The 21,078-nt window shown below is 42.6% G+C and overlaps 1 protein-coding gene across 2 annotated transcripts in view; it reads left to right on the forward strand.

Moving 5' to 3' along the window:
* The window catches only part of ATAD2B (ATPase family AAA domain containing 2B), a 138,734-nt gene that overhangs the window by 78,708 nt on the left and 38,948 nt on the right, over positions 1–21,078 (forward strand). Inside the window, exons 18-22 of one of the 2 annotated variants that reach the window (XM_014601590.3) lie at positions 2,165–2,351; positions 10,618–10,803; positions 11,826–11,961; positions 12,287–12,483; positions 16,141–16,300. In XM_014601590.3, the coding sequence (XP_014457076.1) occupies positions 2,165–2,351; positions 10,618–10,803; positions 11,826–11,961; positions 12,287–12,483; positions 16,141–16,300 (866 nt within the window). The remainder of the gene's footprint in view (positions 1–2,164; positions 2,352–10,617; positions 10,804–11,825; positions 11,962–12,286; positions 12,484–16,140; positions 16,301–21,078) is intronic. The other variant, XM_019481442.2, reaches the window with a different exon arrangement.

Here is a 21,078-nt window from a genome sequence, read left to right on the forward strand (position 1 = left end):
TAAATTCCTTGTATTCCTTTAAAAACTCCTGTATTTTTTTTCTTGATTTGTATATTAACTTTTTTTTGGGGGGGAAACCTGCAGAGAATTGGAAGGTTGGTTAATATTTGTATATAAAATTTGGGTTAATATTTAGGTAACTACAACAACCAAAAACCCTGGAAATTTCTATTTCACTAAGAATTATTTAGCATTTTTTGTCTAGATATTGTTGAAGCCTGTTTCAGTAAAGAGACTGAGAGTCTGTAAAGGGCACTGTTTAGTAGAGCCATCTTGTGGGAAAGAGGAATATTTTTATTACTAAGGATGATACCTTAAGAGCATTTGCAGTACCATGAATTTAAAAATGAATGGATTAGCTTAAGGTGAAAATGATGCACTTTCCAGAATGGTTCATTTTCTAGAATGACCATTATTGGCCTCAAATTCAGGTGTTCAATTGAAACAAAATAAAGACAAAACCCTATTTGTGCTTTTATATCCATATACGAAAAAGAATTTTTATATCTTCTTAAACATTGCTCTAGGTAGATTTATAATTGTTCTCAATACAGTTGTACAACCAAAGATAGGATTGTGCGTAATCAATGTTCGTATAGAAATTGATTGATCAAAGCTTAAGCAAGTAAAATTGACCAGCCTTGTTTCACTTTCCAGGGTAAGTGGAGTGCGAATAGTAAGCATAAATACTTTAATGAAAAAATATATAAATTGCAAACCTTAGTTTCCCCAAGTAAAGCAAGGTTAATGGAAAAAAGATACTGTTCTGATATAAAAATAGACTTGGGTAGTTTTCTGCTGCCCAACAAAAATGCAGAATCATTTAGTTTGAGCATAGTTGCAGCTTTACCTTTTTTTAAAACTGACTCCAGCTGAAAATTTATTGATAAAGTATGGAGTAAAAATGTGTAATTTTTTTTTTTTTTGTATCAATAACAGGCTCTTTTATATGTTAATTCATCAAAGTGCTTAGAATTTAAGTAAATGTTTATCGGTGCTAAATGCATTCTTATGGGTTTTGCTGAATCAGAGTTTTACAGGGTTTTAGGTGGTAGAAATTTTCAGTGAGAGGAAAGTTTGTATAAAAAACCTGTCCTTCTCCCCCTCCCCAAGACTAACTTATACTGTTGATGTGTGGCCTGTATTTAAGGGATGAACAAATTGACTTCTGAGCCTTGTAACCCTGTGTAAAAACCAAACTTGTGTAGTTTTGTTTACACATACACAACAAGAATTGTGCTTTAGTTTAGTTAAGTTTCCACTACTTAGTGATGCAGAAATGTATATCCAGTTAAATCTGACATTCATTTAGTGTCTTTGATAATTAGAGTCATAGAGAAGTAGGGCTGGAAGGGACCTGCAGAGGTCATCTAGTCCACCCCCCCTGCCTGAGGCAGAATAATCTCTACCTGAACCATCCCATACAACCATAATCTAAACTCTGTACAAAAAACAAAACTACCATTAACCCTGACACAGTACAGACTTAACACCCTAACCTGCCACAGGTAAAGCAGAGGAACCACGGCAGCAGGTGTCCTGCTACTTTTAAAATGTTGTCAGTATATGCTCGAGAGGAAGTCAAAAACCCCCATAATTTATACCAATCTTGCCATGGGGTACAGTTCTTTCCTGACCCCAAACATGGCGATCAGTTTGACCCTGAGTGGAAGGACAAACAAGTTCCTCTAGCCTGGAACTTGCTCTTAGCAAGAGAATTGGCATACCCAAGGTAAAGTCCCCAGCCTTGTCTGTAGCCAACATCCTGATGCAGGTATGGAAGAAAAAGCAGGGGAGGGGGTGTACAGAGCAACCAGCAAAATTGATTTAAGATTAATTTATTATAATCTATTTTACATCATTTTAATAAAATTTACAGGGATTTTGCTCATCAGCTGAATAAATGTTTAATCAATTAAACAGTTGCAATTTTTTGTAATAGATAAAATCTTAATAGGTACTAGAATAATGTTAACAAAGAAGAATTATTCTGGGCTCTCCAGAAGGGAATTCCTATTATCATGTTAGATAAACTAAAGTCATTATAAAATCTAGGAGTTAAAACGTTAAGTTTACTTAGTATGGCTTGGTTGTTCTGCTTTTGAGTTGTATGCACACACACAAACATATGATTATATTCTAAAAAATGCTGCTTTTACTATAGGTCAGCTTACCACCAGCCAACCTCCTACAGGCCAAGATTACTGCTATCTGGAGAGAGAGGTTCGGGTCAGACTTCGCACCTGGCCCCAGCACTATTGCACACTCTTGAAAAATTCTGTGTACACAGGCTAGATCTGCCAGCACTTTATTCAGTCAGTGCCAAAACACCTGAAGAATCGTGTGCACAGGTAAGTCTGCATATATTCCTGACATTCATTCAAGCTGCTTTTTCTTTCAAATATATTTTCAATGAAGTCCTATGTACTATTGTGATTTTTTTTGAAAAAAAAAAAAGACGTTCATTTTAATATGTATCATTGAACCCTAGATCAGAGGGGCACCAACTTGTGTGGTGATGCAGGCACTCTGGAGAGTAGGATTCAGCTTCTGAATGACATAGATATATTAGGGAAATGGTCCAAAATTAATCAAATGAAATTTGACCTGGGGTTCTAGTGGATTCTAAGATGAATATGAGCTAATAGTGTACTGCTAATAGTTTCCTGCAGGAAAAAAAGCTAGTAGCATTACTGGGCTGTTTAACAGGAACATGTCACTTGCAAGTTAAAGAAAGTAATTCTTGCTAGGTTGGCACTGATGAGGCCTCGTCTAGTACCTGTGTTCAGGTTTGTGCACCTCACTTCAAGAAAGATATGAATAAAGTAGAAAGAGGCCAACTGGAAGCCAAAAAATGTTTAGAGTCCTGGGAAACATGATTTAACAGAAAACCTGGATGAACTATGATTATTTAGTTTCAAGATGTTTTTTTCACCCTTTGTTATTAATGTAGGAGGGTTGAAATAGGAATTTGTGTTTTTTAATTAAAAGTTCCATGTGTGATTAAAAAGGAAAACTGAAAAAAATGTTACTGTGCAGATTTTGTAATGATTTTAAAGCATGTAATACCTGTTTTAATAGTCAATGAAAACAAAATACAGTGAAATGCCAGTATAACAAACATCAATAAAACAGTAGGTTGTAACTGTGTTGGTCTAAGGACATAGGCAGACAAGGTTCTTTGGGTAAATCTGATATCTTTTATTAGACCAACTAAATAGTTGGAAATTTTTTTTGGAAAAATTGTTAAAGATAGCGTGGTAAGAATAAATAGCTTGCTAGAAAATTTTTCCCCAACTATTTAATTGCTCTAATAAATTCATAGATTGATAGACATTCGGGCTAGAAGGGACCCCAAAGGATCATTGAGTCCAGCCCCCTGCCCCAGGGGTAGGAAGTCAGCAGGGACCATAGGATCCCAGCAAGATAAACATCCAAAAGTGTCTTGAAGGCATTCAAAGTGGGTGCTTGAACCACCTCCGGCGGCAGTCTATTCCACACCTTGCGGGCTTGGATAGTAAAGAATTTCTTCCTTATGTCCAGCCTGAATCTATCTCAGCAGAGTTTGTGACCATTTGATCTTGTCATCCCCTGGGGCACTCTGGTGAACAGACGTTCCCCCAGATCCTGGTGAACACCTCGATAAACTTATAGGCGACCACCAGATCCCCCCTGAGCCTGCGCTTTTCTAGGCTGATGAGTCCCATGGCTCTCAGCCTCTCATCATATGGTCTGTTTTTCCTGACCTCTGATCGTGCACGTGGCTCTCGTCTGCACCCTCTCAAGCTTCTCCACATCCTTTTTGAATTGTGGAGCCCAAAACTGGATGCAGTGCTCCAGCTGTGGCCTCACCAAGGCTGAGTACAACGGGAGAATGATGTCGCGGGATTTGCTTGAGAAGCATCTATGGATGCAAGCCAGCATTTTGCTCGCTTTACTAGCTGCAGCATCACGTTGAAGGTTCATGTTCATCTTGTGGTCAATCATGACCCCCAAGTCCCTTTCATCTTCAGTGCTAGCCAGCGTGGCACTGCTGAGCCTATAAGGATGCTGCAGGTTTTTCCTCCCAAGGTGGAGAAGGTTGCATTTTCGGTGTTAAACACCATCAGGTTCTTGTCCGCCCATTTCATGAGCCTGTGAAGATCTGCCTGGAGCACCCTCCTGTCCTTAGGTGTGGGCACCCTCCTGTCCCTGGAGTTTGGTGTTGCTGGCAAACTTGACCAGCCCGCTTCTGACACCAATGTCCACATCATTGATGAAGATTTTAAAGAGTATAGGCCCAAGGACAGAGCCTTGAGGGACCCCACTAGTCACAGCGCACCACGACGATTGACTTGCATCAACCACCACCCTCTGGGTCCTACCTCGGAGCCAGTTCCCCAGCCAGCAGATCGTGGTGAGGTTGAGGCCGCAGTTAGCCAGTTTTGACAAGAGGCGATCATGAGATACCAGATTGAACGCTTTTTTAAAGTCAAGATACATGACATCAATCTCTTTCCTCCTTGTCCAGGTGATAGGTTACCTGGTCGTAGAAGGAAATGAGATTGATCAAGCAATACCTACCCGCAACAAACCCGTGCTGCGTATCCCTCAGGATATTGCCGTCAACTAGTCCGTTAAGGATGGCCTCTTTGATAATCTTTTCCAAGACCTTCCCCAGGATAGAGGTCAGGCTGATGGGCCTGTAGTTTGCCGGATCTACCTTCCTCCCTTTCTTGAAGATAGATAGGCACCACATTGACCTCCTTCCAATCTTCGGGCACTTCACCAGAGCGCCAGGAGGTCTCAAAGATCCGCGCCAGGGGCTGAGCTATGATGCTTGCCAGCTTCTAGAGAACCCTTGGGTATAGATTGTCAGGGCCGGATGACATGTAGATATCCAGCCTGTCAAGGTGTTCCTTCACGAGGTAAGCTTTGATGGAGGGTAAGGAATCTCTCTCCCTGACCCACAGTGGGCAGGGGCGTCCCATGGGACCAATGAAAAGCTGTCATGAAGTACCCGTTAAGCAAGTTTGCTTTTTCCTGGGCATCAGTTGTCAGTTGTCTCATCTGGTTTAGCAGGGGTCCAGTGTTGCCTTTGCTTTTCCTCTGGCTCCCCACAGATCTTAAAAAAGGACTTTTTATTGTCCTTGATATTTGTAGCTAGCTGGAGTTCCATTGCAGCCTTGGCTTTTCTGGTTTGCTTTCTGCAGGTCCAGACCTGAGCAGAGTATTCCTCCTTGTTGATGGTTCCAGTCCTCTATCCTTTGTAAGTCTTTCTTTTAAGATGCAGGAGGTCCACCAGTTCCCTGGAGAGCCAAGGGGGCTGCTGTGCCCTTTTGCTCCCTTTCCTCCCAGATGGGATGGACTTTGCTTGCGCATCCAGGTTTGTTCCCTTGAGAAGCAACCACTTGTCCTGAACTCCCCTCCCCTTTGGGTTGTGACCCTTTAAGGCCTCACTGACAAGCCTTCTTAGCTTGTCAAAGTCAGCTTTCCTGAAGTCGAGGACTTCTGTATTACTGACTGACTTGCCAGCTTTACGGCGGATGGTGACGGTGATTAGCTCGTGGTTACTGTCCCCCAGCTTCCTTTTGATCGATAGGTCACTGATTAGGTTGTTCCCAGTTGCCAGTAGCAGGTCGAGCAGCGCTTTACCTCTTGTTGGCCCATAGACTTCCTGCATCAAATAGAGGTCATCCACACACGAGAGAAAGCTTTGTGACCGCTTGGATTTGACCGAGCGCTCCTCCCATGAGATGTCTGGGTAGTTAGTCTCTCATGGCCACCATACACCAGGAGCGTGCGGCCTCAGCCAATTCCTTGGCAAACTCCTGGTCAAGGTCTTAACCCTGTGTAGAGGGTCTATAGTAGACACCCACCATAGTATCCCCTGTGCTGTGTTCCCCATGGATTTTAACCCAGAGGGTTTCAAGTCGTCCACAGTGGGTGCCAGTGTCAGCTTGCAGGGATGGGTAGCTTTCCTTGACATGGAGAGCTACACCCCCGCCCCTTTTGTCCGCTTGATTCCTCCTGTACAGGGTATAGCCATCCATACCTGTGGCCCAGTCATGGGTGGAGTCCCACCAGGTCTCCATTATCCCTATGACATCATAGTTATTAGTGTTTAGCAGAAGGACAAGTTCCTCCTGTTTGTTCCCCAAGCTCCTGGCATTTGTGTATAGGCATGCAAGTGTCCCCTTGGGGGCCCTAACCTTGCCTACAGTTCGTTCCAGGGCTGGGGCAGGGGTGGGTTCCCTTAAGTGCCTTGGCCTGCTGGCTTTGAAAGGGTTGCTCAGCAGGTCAGCAGTGGCAGTATTCCCCCTATTCCCTGGTGGGCTTAGTTTAAAGCTCGGTGGAGCAGGTCAGCTAGTCTGGCTGAGAAGAGCCTCCTCCCCAGCGGAGGGAGGTGAAGGCCGTCCCTTCCCAGCAGCTCGCTGCCTCTATCGCCAAAGAGTGGGCTGTGGTCATGAAAGCCAAAGCCTTCCCCATGACACCAATGCCTCAGTCTTTGGTTTACTACTTGGATCTTCCTCTTCCTTCTCAGCCTGTAGCCCGAGATGAGGAAGATCGAAGAACACGCCACCTGTGCCCCCAGACCCTTTACCTCCGCTCCCAAATCCCTGTAGCGCCTCATGATCCGGCTGGGAGTGCTCCAAGCCGCATCATTGGTGCCCCAGTAGATGAGGAGCATAGAGTAGTGGTCAGTGGGCTGGAGGAGCTTAGGGATTTTCTCTGCAATGTCTCTGATTCTGGCTACCGGGAAGCAGCAAACTTCCTGGGCTAAGGGGTCGGGGCGGCAGATTACCCCTTCAGTTCCCCTCAGGCTGGAGTCTCTCACAATAAACACTTTGCATTTTGTCTTGGGGAGAGCAGGGGCAGTAACTACAGTAGAGCCTGTGTTGCCTGCGGGAGCTGGCAACTCAGCAGGCTCTGCTGGGGCTTCAAGAGGTTAGTACCTGTTGCAAAGCTCCAGCGGAGCAGGGGCCTTGGTGCGGCAGGCCTTGGGGCTCTTGATCACCTTGATCCAACCCCTGGGCTGGACAGTAAGGGAAGTCCCCGAGTCCTCCCTTGTCCTGGAGGGAGACTGTGGTCTACCCTCAGGCTCCTGAGGGAGAAGGGCCTGGCAGTAGGAGTCAATCTCCTGCGCTCAGTCTCTGGACTGTGGCCTCGAGCTCCTCAAGCTGGTGCGCCAGAGACCCACTAGGGAGCAGACCTCACAAGGGGAGGTGGCTATGCTCCCAGGCCCCAGAGCCTGAAAAAGGGACAGGCAGCCCCTGCAGCCGAGAGCCGGGGCTCCGTCCGTGTGGAGCCCAGGACTGTGGGCTCCGTCTGGGTGGAGGCCTCTGAGGGGCCATTGGGGGGGAGGGGGGGCTGCAGTCCCTGAGGGGACCCTCGGGGTGCGGCATGTGCCCATCTGCATTATGCCACTGGTAGGCCAGCTGTGGCTGGGACTGGCTACTCTGAGGGGCTCATAGGCAGGGACAAGGGCCCTCCCGTGCACCCTTTTGTGCGAACTCCTGCACTAACTCGTGCGCCGGGCCCAGGAGCGCACCTGTTTGCACGGCCTGTTCGTGAGGCTCTGGTCGTGCAGCTCCCTGGGGGGCTGGGTGAAGTAGGAACCAGGGCGGGGGCATGACCCTCCTCATCCCCACTCAGCCTGCTCCCAGCTGTTTAGCTCCCTTCCTCCTTGGGCCCCTGCTTACCTGCGGGCAGGCCGGGGCTCATCGGGGGTCCTTAGGCTCACAGGGGTACAGCAGGCTTACACCTGCGCGTCTTGCACCGGAACAAATGATACGAGATTAACCCAAAGAAGCTTGTCTGTCATCATTAAAACAGAAATTTCAACGTAATGAAGAAAATGCGGATCTTCAGCTCATCTCTTACATGAGCCTGTATTATTGTGCTTTACTATAATAAATTTCAGTATAGTGAAATTACAGATGTAAAAACATAGAATGGGGAAGAATATGAAAAACAAGCAAGTGTTACAGTCCAGGAACAGATGTTGCGTTTGTCTCTTGACATGTTGTGCATGTGTTTGTCCCAAAACAGAAGTGTCCTGGGATTGGCATGTATACACATTGCCCTTCTAATCGGGGTTTAGTGAATTGCAGAACATACTGCCGCTTTTCATCTATTTGTTCAATGATGCGTAGGATAACCATTCAGATGTGCTTTGTGATGCCTCGGGATAAACTATTGGTACTTCTTATGAACCTTTTCAGGATTTATCTTGAGAACAGACAGAATGGCTTATCCTCCAACAAATGCAATATCTGTTTGTAACGTCAGAAACATGAACTTGTTCACTTTCCAAAACTCTCTGCATGTTTAATAATAAAAAGAGGTAGCACTTACCACCTAAAGATGTTGCCCCTGACAACATTGTAGTGAGCAGGTATACTCCAGAATTACTTAGAAAGGCATGCATGTACAGGTATTATAAAAAAACTGTTCAGAAGATGATTACTAAGTTCGTACATTGAATCAGTTGTGCACTATGTATGGACTATATGTTTTGCATCTATTACAGCAGTGTACTTAATAAATATAGCCAGTTTCTGACTTGGTTTCACATCATGTTCCTGTACCTTTATTGTACTTGTTCTTGGGACATCTGTTGGTTTACCTGTACCAAAAATATTAATCCTTTAGGGAGCGCTCTCAAAATTGACGCTTTTCAGCTCAATGAGATTTCACTATAGCAAACCATATTTGCAGGTCTGCTGCAGTCCCAGTACTTCATGCTTTTAAGTGCCTCACTAACAGATTTACTTGTAAATTTCCATAAAATGTATGCTGTGCTCAGCAAGCATTGAAAAACAGGGAGGCTTTAATGGTTCTTTTATTTTTTTTTAACTTAATAAAAATGGTGTAGGTATGCTTTAAATGAAAAAATTGCTAGCTTATCTTTGGAATTTCTACTGTTACCTTCCAAATAAGATAATTGAAGGATGTTTTATTAGGAAAAGGTAACACAGAGAATTGTTTATAAACATTTTTAAACAGATAATTTGAATAAATGTAAAGTTGGCTATATGGGCTGCTAATTTTAACATATATTTATGAGAGGCCAGGATTTCTTAAGATGATAGGAAGCGTCTTGCATTCAAAAGCTTGTCTAACTCTATCTCAGCTCTGCAGTTGCTCCACTAAAAAATATCTTCCTAAGAAATAATTCTTGAACCATCATGGCTACGACATCACTCCTAACACTACCAACAATATGTACTTAAGTGGTTTTTAATATTAATATGCATATTCCATTACGGTAAAAGTAGTTAACCAAATCCCTCGTGGTCCACCAAAGTGTTTTTTCTGGTCCTTGTATTTTGGAACCTTTTATTGAAATTTCTGGATATAAGCTTAGTGCCCGATATGCTTATTCATTTTTCCATGAAATATACCTATGCTTTCTGTGCCCAGAATACCAGTCATTCAGTGAATAACTGTATGTGGCAGATTCATACAACAATGTTAGCAAGCAAATGTGTATAAAAGGAGTTTCCTCAGAATTACTATAAACAATTTTTATTGTGGTAAAGAGAATTTGATTTTTGTCATATTTCATTCTGTGCCTAAAAGAAAAGGGCATGCCTGAAAAATATAATGGTCGAAGCCAAAGTTTAAATAAAAAGCTTTTGCATTATAAATAAGGAAGGAGACTTGTATATCTCATGGTGTTAGTTGTGGGATCAGAAAGACAGTGCTTAAGATGATTCCAAGACATTTGTAGAAAAAGATAGTGAATAGAAAACAGTGGTAATCTCGAAGAATGAGTTGAAAGACCTTATGATCTACTGTGAGGAATATAAGTGAGTATAAAGCAATTTTGAAGGACTCTGCCATTAGAAATAGTGAAGGTAAAAAGTAAGAGGTGTGATCCTGTTAAGTTTAAAACTAGGTGATTGTGATAGTCTGACATAATTTTGTGTAGCTCTGTCTGGACTGTAAAGGCACAAGACATGGAAATTAGGTGGAGTTTGAGCAGTACAAAAAAAGCGTGGTTGAACATACAATTGGATAATACAGTCAAGGTTCAAAATGGAACAGATACATCATACACTAGTGAAAAATATAGGAGTCCATGGAGAATAATGATTAAGCTTCAAAAATTCTCATATAAAAATGACATGATGGGTATTAAATAAAGTGCTTCCTTGCTCTTGAAAAAATTAATTCCTTCTGCCAACTACTGTACTTGTTTGGACCCTCAGCAACCAGCTCAGGACACTGTTTTAAAACAAAACTGTTTAATAGTCCTAATATAAGACTTACGATTCCTGACAGTATCCCATTCATAAGCTTGTCTGTCACTTTATAGTTTTCTTTGCTGTTGTAAGATGGTAGTTTAACTTTTTATGTGAATTATTGGCACTTTAATAGTTTATTAAAACACATTTGCCTGTATGACTTGTAGCTGTTCTGAATTCCATTGCACAATGAGCTAAAAATGTGATAAAGCAAGCAGCATGGATAAGAACACTTGTTGGAAAGCATTATTTATCTTGAATTAACTTGAGATGATAGGAGGGACGTGCATTGAAATCATTAAAGATTCTGGTGTTACCTAAATCTCCCATTTTATTTCATTATTCGCTAAATTTCTGAATTTAAATACTAGTTTCTCTCAAACAGATATTTCGTGAAGCTCGAAGAACAGTACCAAGTATTGTTTACATGCCTCATATTGGTGACTGGTGGGAAGCTGTTAGTGAAACTGTGAGAGCTACTTTTCTAACTTTGCTGCAAGATATACCATCATTCTCCCCTATATTTCTGCTGTCTACCTCTGAATCTATGTACAGTGAATTGCCTGAAGAGGTAAGTGTGAAATATGTTTTAATTTTTTTAAAATTTATTTTGAAATACTTCTAATGAAACCTGTCAATGTAGCTTTATATAAACTCTAAAATCTCATTGAATGAAGCGTTTAATATTAATTTAAATATACTAATTTTTGCAATTTAGTAATGTTATGCAGAGCATTAGAAAGAATAAATTTGAAATATTTTTTATCTTACTGTATGTACTTGAGGATGATGCCCCCCCTGCAGTTACCATGGGGATAAAGCCCTTTTTTTTTTAGATTTTATGTACAAAGGGTGGGGGAGGGCAGAGATGGCTGCTGCAGCTCTGATGCTGGTCCTTGAGCCTGGGTTGGGGCCAGAGTTAGACGCACAGCAGGCTCCTGCCCCTGCGGCCCCCCCTTCTCCCCCACCTTCTACTTGCCCTCTGCAGCTTCTGCTTTCCCCCTGCTCCTTCCCCATCCTTTATTGTCAGACAGCTCAGTGCTGGCTTGGCCTGGGTTCCCTCCTGGGCATGGAGCACACAGAAATTCTTCCTCCTGCCCAACCAGTCAGCAGCAGTCATTGCTACATGGCCCCTGTCTGGCCAGTGAGCAGCACCAACACTGCTGAATTGCTGACACGGGCTGTGCTTCCATGTGCTGTGCTCTGGGAGGGAACAGAGCCCAAGCAGCCTTTGATAGCAAGGGAGGGGAGGCCAGGGGGAGAGGCAAAGACTGGGGAGCAGGGGGAAGGGGTGAAGGTTGTGGGTAGGCAGAGGATGTGGGCAGGTAGCAAGGGGAGCAGGAAGGCTACAGTAGGAAGAAGGTAACGGGCTGCAGAGGGTACGGGGGCCACTTAACTCGCCCTCCTTCCCCCCTAACCACTGCTTTCCCTGCTGGGAGGGGGCAGGGTGAATTTGAGACGGTGCTCTGATAATTAGATTCAATACCTGGAAAATGATATCAAATTTATAACTTTACCATGCATAGAATCTAATTGCCATTAATAGAATCTAATCTACCATTAATAGACACTTGTGGCATTGTTTTCTTGTAGGTGAAGTGTATCTTCAGAATCCAATATGAAGAGGTTTTTTATATACAAAGACCAAGTGAAGAAGACAGACTGAGGTTTTTCCAAGGGTTAATTCTTGATCAGGCTGCAGTGCCTCCCCCAAGAAGGAAACAGGCTGGTAAACTAATTTATAGTAAAGCCAGTAATATTTATGAGGCGGATTGAATACATCTTCAACTGTGACTTTTTTTTTTTTCTTTTTAAATGGTGTGGAGAATTGCAGCTTGTGTGACTAACAGTTGACAGCTTCTCATTGTTTAGGGAAAAACTCTTCACTTGTTTCATGTGGAGGGAGGAAGGGTAGAGTTTTGAAAGGTCAGACTCGAAAAGTGGGGAGTGTAAGGGGAAAACTTTCCCTTACAGTTTAAACACTCTGAAAATTCAGGAAGAGAGGTCCTTTTACTGTTTAGCATTGGTTAATTTTTTCCTGCTTTTTTCCCCAGCTCTTTGTGCTGTGGAAGTTCTTCCACTTGCACTGCCCTCTCCTACCCGTCAGCTGTCCGAATCAGAAAAACAACGAATGGAGGACCAGGAGGAGAACACGTTGAGGGAGCTGCGGCTGTTTCTCAGAGATGTTACCAAGAGGCTGGCCACAGACAAACGCTTTAACATCTTCAGCAAACCGGTGGATATTGAAGAGGTCTTGTTTCAGTAATGTGCAAAAAAAAAAAAAAAAAAAAGTTGAATCCATTAGAAAAAAAAAGTCTAATTAATAAAAAAAAGGCATGGAGAAATTAATCTCTAGAATAACAATGGTATATCCATGACCTAGCCTATCCTGATCATCAGCCTTTAGCTGGTGTTATAGTCATAATATTCTGTACCAGTGTTGTCCAACTTCCAGGCAGCTAGGGACTGCACACCCCACCCACCAAATGGGTTGCCCAGAGTGTAGCCCCTGTCACATGCACAGCATGGGCAGCCTGGCTACACCCTCTGCCAGGCAAGCATGCTGTGTGGGCATCCTTCCATAGCATAGGCAGCATGGCTTTCTCTCCTACAGCTGTGCATACTACCCACTTGCAGTGCAGGTAGCCTGGCTCCGGTCTTTGCCACATGCACAGCTCTGATACTCAAACCCCCTCCTGGCCAGCAGGGCAAGAGCAACTGGGGTGCGGAGTGGCAGCTGGGTGGGTGCCCATGGGCCACATACTGACCCTATGGGTGCTGCACATGGCCCATGGGCTGCCAGTTGGACAGCTCTGTTCTATGCCATAATATAAACGTAGCAGTGTTGGAGTATGGTAGCAGTGGTGGTCCAGGAAGTATGCAAGAAGGAATTGGAGTGATCAGGAGCATATTCTTGCATACAGTTCTGGCTCAGGGAAGATCTTTGCATTAATCCTGTCCCTAATAGTCATTTGAATTGCCTTTACACCCTGAAAATTGACTTTGTAAAAACAGCAGCACCTTTAATCAAATCTGCTGCCAGTATATATTTAAAATTACATTTGCTATCTTCAGTGACAGAAAGAAGCCTTTACTATGTTTACCCATGCAAAGCATCAACAGAAATATTTATTAACTTCAGTATGAGAAGGAAGGTTGTTTTTGGTGATATCTTTTATTGAACCAAGTGTGTATTTGGAACGAGGGCACTTTGGCCACATTCAGATCTGCGTGGGTGTTTGGTTCCCTGGGGACAACCAGCAGTGGTGCACCTTGTGCTGCTGCTAGTTGTCACTGGGGAATGCCGATGCCACGTGTGCTCTGGTATGTGGCACATTAACCTGGGTGGGGTAGGGGAGCACTGGGCTGGCCCTAGCAGCCTTACCTGGGGTGCTGGGGGTCTCCTGGGGCTGCAGCAATGGTGATTCTGCTGCACGGAGCCTGGCTGGCAGTGGACTGTGGCTCCAGCTAGCCAGGCTCCACCTTTGGGCAGGGCACACTGTGTCCATGTTCACTGCTTTGTTTTTTTTTGCTTTATGGGGGTAAAAAAAAAAACCCTTTGTGCTGCTCCCTTGCAGTGCTGAGAACAACTGAACATGTGGTACGTGGTGCCACAGACACGTCTGCAGTGCCCCGTACCTCATGGCGGCACTCATCTTGATGTGGCCTTTATGTCCCAAAGCTTGCCTAACATTTGTCCCACTATCTAGTTGGTCGAAGAAAAATATCACCAAAATGATCTTGCCTGAGTATTTCCTTCACCATCACATCTACACCAACACTTTAACCTGGTTAAGTTTTAGTCATTTACATCTGTGAAGTCCTGTTGAAGGCATCCATGTCCTCAGGGCACTTTTAGACCATAGGATTTGGCCTGCAAACCTATGAGTCTGCTTACAGGTTATCTATCACCTGTTAGCTAGTGTGTGGAGTAGAAAAAGTCTCCATTTAACGGTTAGGTTGAAGAATAACACTGTTGGGCTGAAGGTTAAATTAAAATGTTTGTTTTCAAACTGCAGTTGTTTGTTTGGGGAGTCTTTGAAACAAGCATGGGACCCCTACTATATCATATTTAGTATCCTTTTTTTTTTTTTTTTGAGTAGAACTGTACTTTTAGTTGCATACCAAGTTAACAGGCACTCATGGAGGGCAACATCCAGTCTTCACTCAACTTCCAGTTTGAGTGGTTTTCTTAACTGAAAGTTCTCTTTATAACGACCAGTTTACACTGTTTATGGTCAGAAAAATAGCTTGCTTTAATTATTTTATGATGGTAGTGCTTAATAGCTTCATTATTATATAGGGCTCTGTGTGTACATGAGATTTTGTTTTATTTACCGCTTAAATAGATAAAACAGGATATGGTATAAGAAAGGAAGAATTACCATCATTATTTTATGGACATGAAATAGATTAAAAAAAACCCAAAATGTGATCTAATCACTTGCCAAAGCCAAAGCTTTGATAGCTCTAAGAATTGTCCCAACTTGATCTGACCATTTTTTGTTTACTTAACAGAACTGGTCCTTGTATATTTTCAGAGGCCTGTTTTCTAGTATGCCAAATTCATTTGACTCCTATTTACATTGTGGAGAGAATGCTGCTATGTGATAAGGGCTATATGAATGTGGGTTTTTTGGCTTGTGCACCAACAACATTTGCAGTTTCAAATGACTTCCTTTCTTATTAGGGATGATATATATGTCAGAAAAAGTTAAGCTTGACTTTCAGATCTCAGGATGAATTAGCAGGGCCTCTAAGAGAAATCATTCTACTTGTACACTTACTGGTTTATACATGGGGAGATGAAACAGATTGAGACACGTTGTCATTTTTAGCCATTGTTCAAAATAAAATAAAAGTATACCGTTGAAGTACAATCTCAATATAAGGTTTATATTATGATACGTTTTTATAGGAGCTTCTAAAAATATTTCCTTTTTTTTTTTTTAAAACAAGTCCTTCAGAGTCATTGCATTTGACCTGAACATGTAATGTTTTATTTTTTGGTAAAAAGCACTGTAACATATAGGTGATTTTAATATACTCAAGGCTGCATAAACACTCAGATTACCTATATTTTAATGGATTGTAATATTAACTACATTGAAGCACTTGTGCTTAAGCTTGTTTTTAATTAAAATAAAGAGTAAGCAATATGTATTTGGCTATTTCCGTGAAACTGTTCATTTAGTTCTTCTGGCATCTTCATTTGCCAACGACACTTTCCTCATAAAGCCACAAATTTAACTAAACACCCTTCAGTGTGCCCCAAAGGCTGTAGGAATCCAGTATCTCCTGCCCTATGTGCACGGTGAACTCCACAGACACACAAAGCCCTTTGAGAACACCTTGTTTTAAGGCCCAACTGTAGATCTTTCACTACATAAATTACTATTTACAGATTTTTTTTTTCAGATGTTTTGCTGAAACTGGTTTTAAAGGTTGACAGTTTAACTAGTTAGTCAAAAAAAAGGCCTGTTTACAAAGTGGACATTAAAAGGCCTTCACACTTTTACTTTGAGGTTTGTTATAGGTGTACTATATTCATTTCCAGGTGTATTATTCATTTCCAGGGCAAAATTAAAAATGTTGTTTGTGTATGGAATATAAAAGGACTTTGATTATCTTAAATATTTAACTTGAACTTCCTTGAAAATTAGATGCATTAGTGAATCTCTGAAGGAACAATAAATTTAATTTTCTGCAGAACACTATGATTTTATTGAGTCTGTTTATAATTTATTACATCTGGGTTGAAAATGGAAATAATTAAAATGTTAAATATATGCATTTGGTAATTATTGCTAAACCTGCTGGATAAATGTGTATAAAAAGTGTGAAATTGGCAGCATGCAGAAGTAATGCATAAGGTCCTGTGTCATTTCTCTATGCTGTTTGTTTATAGGTTTCAGATTATCTTGAAGTTATCAAAGAGCCAATGGACCTTTCAACAGTAATAACCAAAATTGATAAACACAACTATCTAACAGCCAAGGATTTCCTAACAGACATTGATCTCATCTGTAGTAATGCATTAGAGTATAATCCAGACAAAGACCCTGGAGGTAAGGAAATAGCTAACTTTGACTTACCTAAATTTGAAAGCCTGGTTGTTTTGTAAAATTAATGCTTATTATTTGGGCATCTAAATAAACTGCATAAAATAGAAGTTGGCTAAACAGTTGCTTTTCTGAAAAGTCTATGCTTTTAATCTCTTAAGAGACTCTTGAATGGAAAATAAACATTTAAATGAAAATTAACTAGGTGATAAAGTAAGTGTTCAGGACTTTATAAGAGCAGTAGAGGTAAAGTACTTGATGTTAATTTCAGATAATTGCATTCTAAACCTGAGTAGGTTATAAGTGGAAATGAATGGAGTAGATACTGTTTGATTCATGGAGGATCTCTGTCCACATAACAAAAACATCTCTTAACTTGACGGTGTTGTGGATAATCTTACAGCGTCTGGCATTGCTAATGTGTTAATGTTTTTGCCTCCAGAGGACCAAATTTATCCACAAAATTAAGAACTCTTCATTTTAGTGTGGAGGGTGAGGAGGCAACGAATAAAATTAATCTTGACCAATTTGATCCATTCCAGTTGATTAGGAAAAATTTGGTTTGCATCTATACCTATTTATATATCTATATCATCTTTATCTATATTTGTATCTAATGGCAGGTTATTCTGTGCTATGAGCTGGATTTTAAAAAATAACACTGGGTGACATTAACCTGAAAGCTGTTCACCTGCAGATATAGCGAATGGCATCCTCTGTACTGGTTGAGGCTGGATTATTGTGTGCTTGGAAGATGGATGCTTCCAAATCAAAGCATTTGATTTGAAAGCTTCCAAAAGTGCTGGTTATGTTTTAAAGTGAAGAAAGAAATGTCCCATTTATAGATTTGTCCTGAATGTGTGATTCATGGAAAACTGATCCCATCTGCAGATGAAGGACAGTGAATTAAAACTGCTTTCATTAAAGCAAAAGACCTTTCTTTCTTTGGAAGGTCCAGTTGTGATTAGTTTAATTAACCACATTTTTTCTTTTACCTTATGTGTTTCTGAAATGGTTATACATCTTTTTAATCAACAGTTTTCTTTAGACAGCGTAAGAATTTATTTCTGCTCTAGATTTTAAACTACTAGTTTAAGACAGGGGAGAACTCCCAAAGCTCTCAAGTTTTAAATTTACAAATATCAAAAATATCTTTTATACAAATGAAATCCATGCATCTCCCTGCCCAATGGGATGTTTTTCCTTCTGTACTCTAAATTCTTTCCAGTAGTATTTTTCCCACTGTATTTCTGGCAATTTTTTGTGTTCTACAGACAGTTTTTGGAGCACTGGTCCATTTGAAGGCTGATTTTCAATTACTGTATTTTTAGTCGCTGTGACTCTGGATAGACACAGTGTGCAAATTGTTGCAAGTGTTTCAAGATGACTCTGGTAAAAGCCTTGCCTGTGACGCTCAGGAGAGAGATGCTCCTATGGCTCTTGCAGTCACCCTTGTCTCCCTTGTTCTTGTAGCAAGTGTTGATGTTAGCATCACACATGTCCTAAGGTACTTGACCTTCCTTCCAGCAGCGCACTAGGAGTTGATGAAGATGTGGTAGCAGGCTAGCCTTCCCGCACTTGAGAACCTCAGCTGGGATGCCATCCTCCTCTGGTGCTTTTCCGCTTGCTAGAGAGTCTATGGCTCTGCTGAGTTCTTTGGCTGTAGGTTCTTTGTCTAGCTGTGCCAGTACACTTAGAGTTGAAAGTTGATTTAGTTCATCTTCTGAAATAGTTTCATGGGAGTAAAGCTTTAAGTAACGTTCAACCCAGTGTGACATCTGCTTGTTCTTGCCCGTGATTTTTACTTTGCTGTCTCGAGACTTGAGGAGGTCAACTTTAGTGACAGTTGGGCCAAGAGCTTTCTTCAGGTTGTCACTTAATTCCCAGGTTTCCTGTGTCTGAGGCAAACCATCTCTTGACATAGGTCAGTCCAGTATTGGTTTGTGCAGCATCTGCCTGTTTTCTGTACCACTGTCCTGGCACTCTTCAGCGTAGCCATGCAACTTTCTGTTGGATTCCGGTTGTGTTTCAGGTAGGCTGTGTTCTTGGCTTCAACAAGTGGTAGCATCTCTTTTGAGTGTGCCTCAAACCAGTCTTTGACTATTTTTTTCCCCCCAAATCCTTCTGTGGCTGTTCTTGGATGACTGCTCTTAGTCCACTCCAAGTTCCTTCAGCATTTGTAGCTGTTGCTTTTGTAGACACAGCTAGCTCAAAGGTCCTTTGAAAGTTGAGGCACTTGCTTTGGCCTTTTGTGCTGTGTATGTTAATTCTTTGCTGACTCTTATGCTTGGCTCTGTGCAGCCTCTTTGGTATCACTTTCACTTTGACAGTAAGGGAGTGGTTTGTGTCATGATCTGTGTTTTTGATAAGTGTAGGTGTGTAGTACACTGGGCAGGTCTGTCCTGGTGATCACAAGGTCTGATCGATGCCATTGGCCAGATCATGGGTGTCTCCGTGATGCTTTTAGATGCTCTTTGTCCACAAAGTAAGTGTTAGTGATACACAGGCGGTTTAAGGTGTAGAGCGCAAGAAGAAGGCCATTTCCTGATGCCATGATGTCCCAGACAGATAGGCACAGATCATGAATCTTGGTCAACTTGAGCATTAAAATCCCCTAGGAGGAGAAGCCTCTTTTTTGATGGTAGATGGTCAGTGACTTGATGATGACATCTCAACGACAGTATGGATTCAGAGTGGGGAGATCAACAGTGGACATGATATTGTTCTTATGCTAGTTGCAAGAAAAATGCAGAGAAAGTAAGCCACTGTATGTAGCATTTTTTGACTTGATGAAAGCCTTTGATACTGTCGGCAGAACTGGTAAAAGATTGGCTTCCCCCCAACATTACTCAGCGTGATTTGCTCCTTTCATGAAAACATGCAGGCCACTATTCAGTTTGATGGATCAACCTTTGACCTGTTTGGATGAAGAGTGGGGTGAAGCAGGGTTGTGTTCTGGTGCCCAGACTCTTTGGGATTTTCTTTTCTGTGCAGCTGCACTATGCTTTTGATGGCTTGGAGGAAGGCATAGACCATCACACAGGATCAGATGACAAACTGTATGGTCTGTCACATCTAAAGGCCAAGACAAAAGTCACACACATACTTATTAGGGAGCTCCTTTTTGCTGACAATGCTGCATTTGCCACCTATGAAGAAGATCAACTACAAATACTATGAAACTACTCATGACTCACCTCTTCCAGGCTTGCAGGAAGTTTGGCCTGACCATCAGCATCAAGATGACTGTGGTTCTAGGACAGGGGGTTCACCAGTCACCCTCTATCAGTCTTGACAACACTGCTCTCAAGGCAGTGAACAAGTTCTGCTACTGTGGATCCACAGTGAGCGACAGCTTATCACTGGATGAAGAACTAAATGTGTGCATTGGAAAGGCAACTACCACTTTCAGTAAGTTGTCCATATGAGTCTAGAACAATATAGTACTCATCAAAACTAAGCTGCTTGTGTACAAAGCTTGCTCCCTCAGTGTCCTTAGGTATAACAGTGAGACATGGTCATCATATGCATATCAAGAAAAGCTGAATAGCTTCCACCTATGTCATCTATGGCACATCCTTGACATCAAGTGGTAAGACAGAATCACCAATACAGAGGTCATTGCCAAAGCCAACCTACCAACTGTCACTGTACTACTCAAACAGTGGTACCTATGCTGGCTTGTCATTCTTCACAGGATGGAAGATGGGTGCATCCTGAAGGACATCCTGTATGGGCAAATTGCAGATGGAGAGAAAAGGGTAGATCAGGTACTTCAAAGACCACTGCAAGCAGGATGTGAAGGCTTTTGGAATCGACCCAAACCTTTTGGAGGCCTTGGCAGGAGACGGGACAAATTGGTGCTCCCTTATCAATCATGATGAGAAACAGTCACTTGAATTACAATAGAAATGTGACCAAAGGAAACGGGGTGTAACAGGTCGCCCTCCCCACTGCCATCTTTTGCGTTATCTGCACCCTTTGCGGGGCACCCTTGGAGTTCCCTTAAGGTTTCTCGTGTCCCGCTGCCTACTTTCCTGCCATGTCTTGAGTTTGAAGCTGGGCAGCAGCTGCAAAACTCCACTGTCCCAGTCCAAAAAAACCCCTCCATGGTCGCACCCCAGGTGCACCAGGCCACCCTGGCCTTTTAGGATTGCCCTCTCTGTCACTGGGCCTGTGCACCCCGAATACTGCGCCCACACTGGCGCCAGAGTCCCCACATTATAGTGGGGCTCCAATGAGGCCGCCTCCTTCCCCAATTGCCTCACCCAAACCACTGGTGTTATTCAATAACAAAAATATAAACAGTCTGTCCATGGGCTATAACCACCACCAAAAAAAATATGATTAAAGAAGGCAGCATGCCAGTTTTCATTTACTCAGGGGTTCGTGCTTCTGCTCCCCCCCGTTGGCTACAGTCCTGGGGTTGCTGCCGCTTCTCCGGGGTCCTCAGTAGTTCCTTTCCTCCAGCCTTTGGACCGCTCACCAAGCTTCTCCATGGAGCTCTTATACGCACTCCTTCCCCTTTGGCTGCTGGCCTTACTGCTGCCCAGCCCAGGGTTTTTACAGTTCTGGCCTGCCCCCATCCGGTCACCTGACTAGATGGCCTGGCTCAGCTTTTAACCCTCACCTTGCCAGCATTCTGTGCCCAGAAAGTTCTGGTTTTAAAGGAGCCGACCTGCCTTCTGGTAACAGGGCTAGGGTTCCTTGTTACACGGGGGCTGCTGTACTGACAGGCTAACACCGTATACACCTGTAACCACTGTGGCAGGACCTACAGGTCT

This window comes from Alligator mississippiensis, chromosome 1 (assembly GCF_030867095.1).
Source record: "Alligator mississippiensis isolate rAllMis1 chromosome 1, rAllMis1, whole genome shotgun sequence".
Classification (NCBI taxonomy): Eukaryota; Metazoa; Chordata; order Crocodylia; family Alligatoridae; genus Alligator; species Alligator mississippiensis.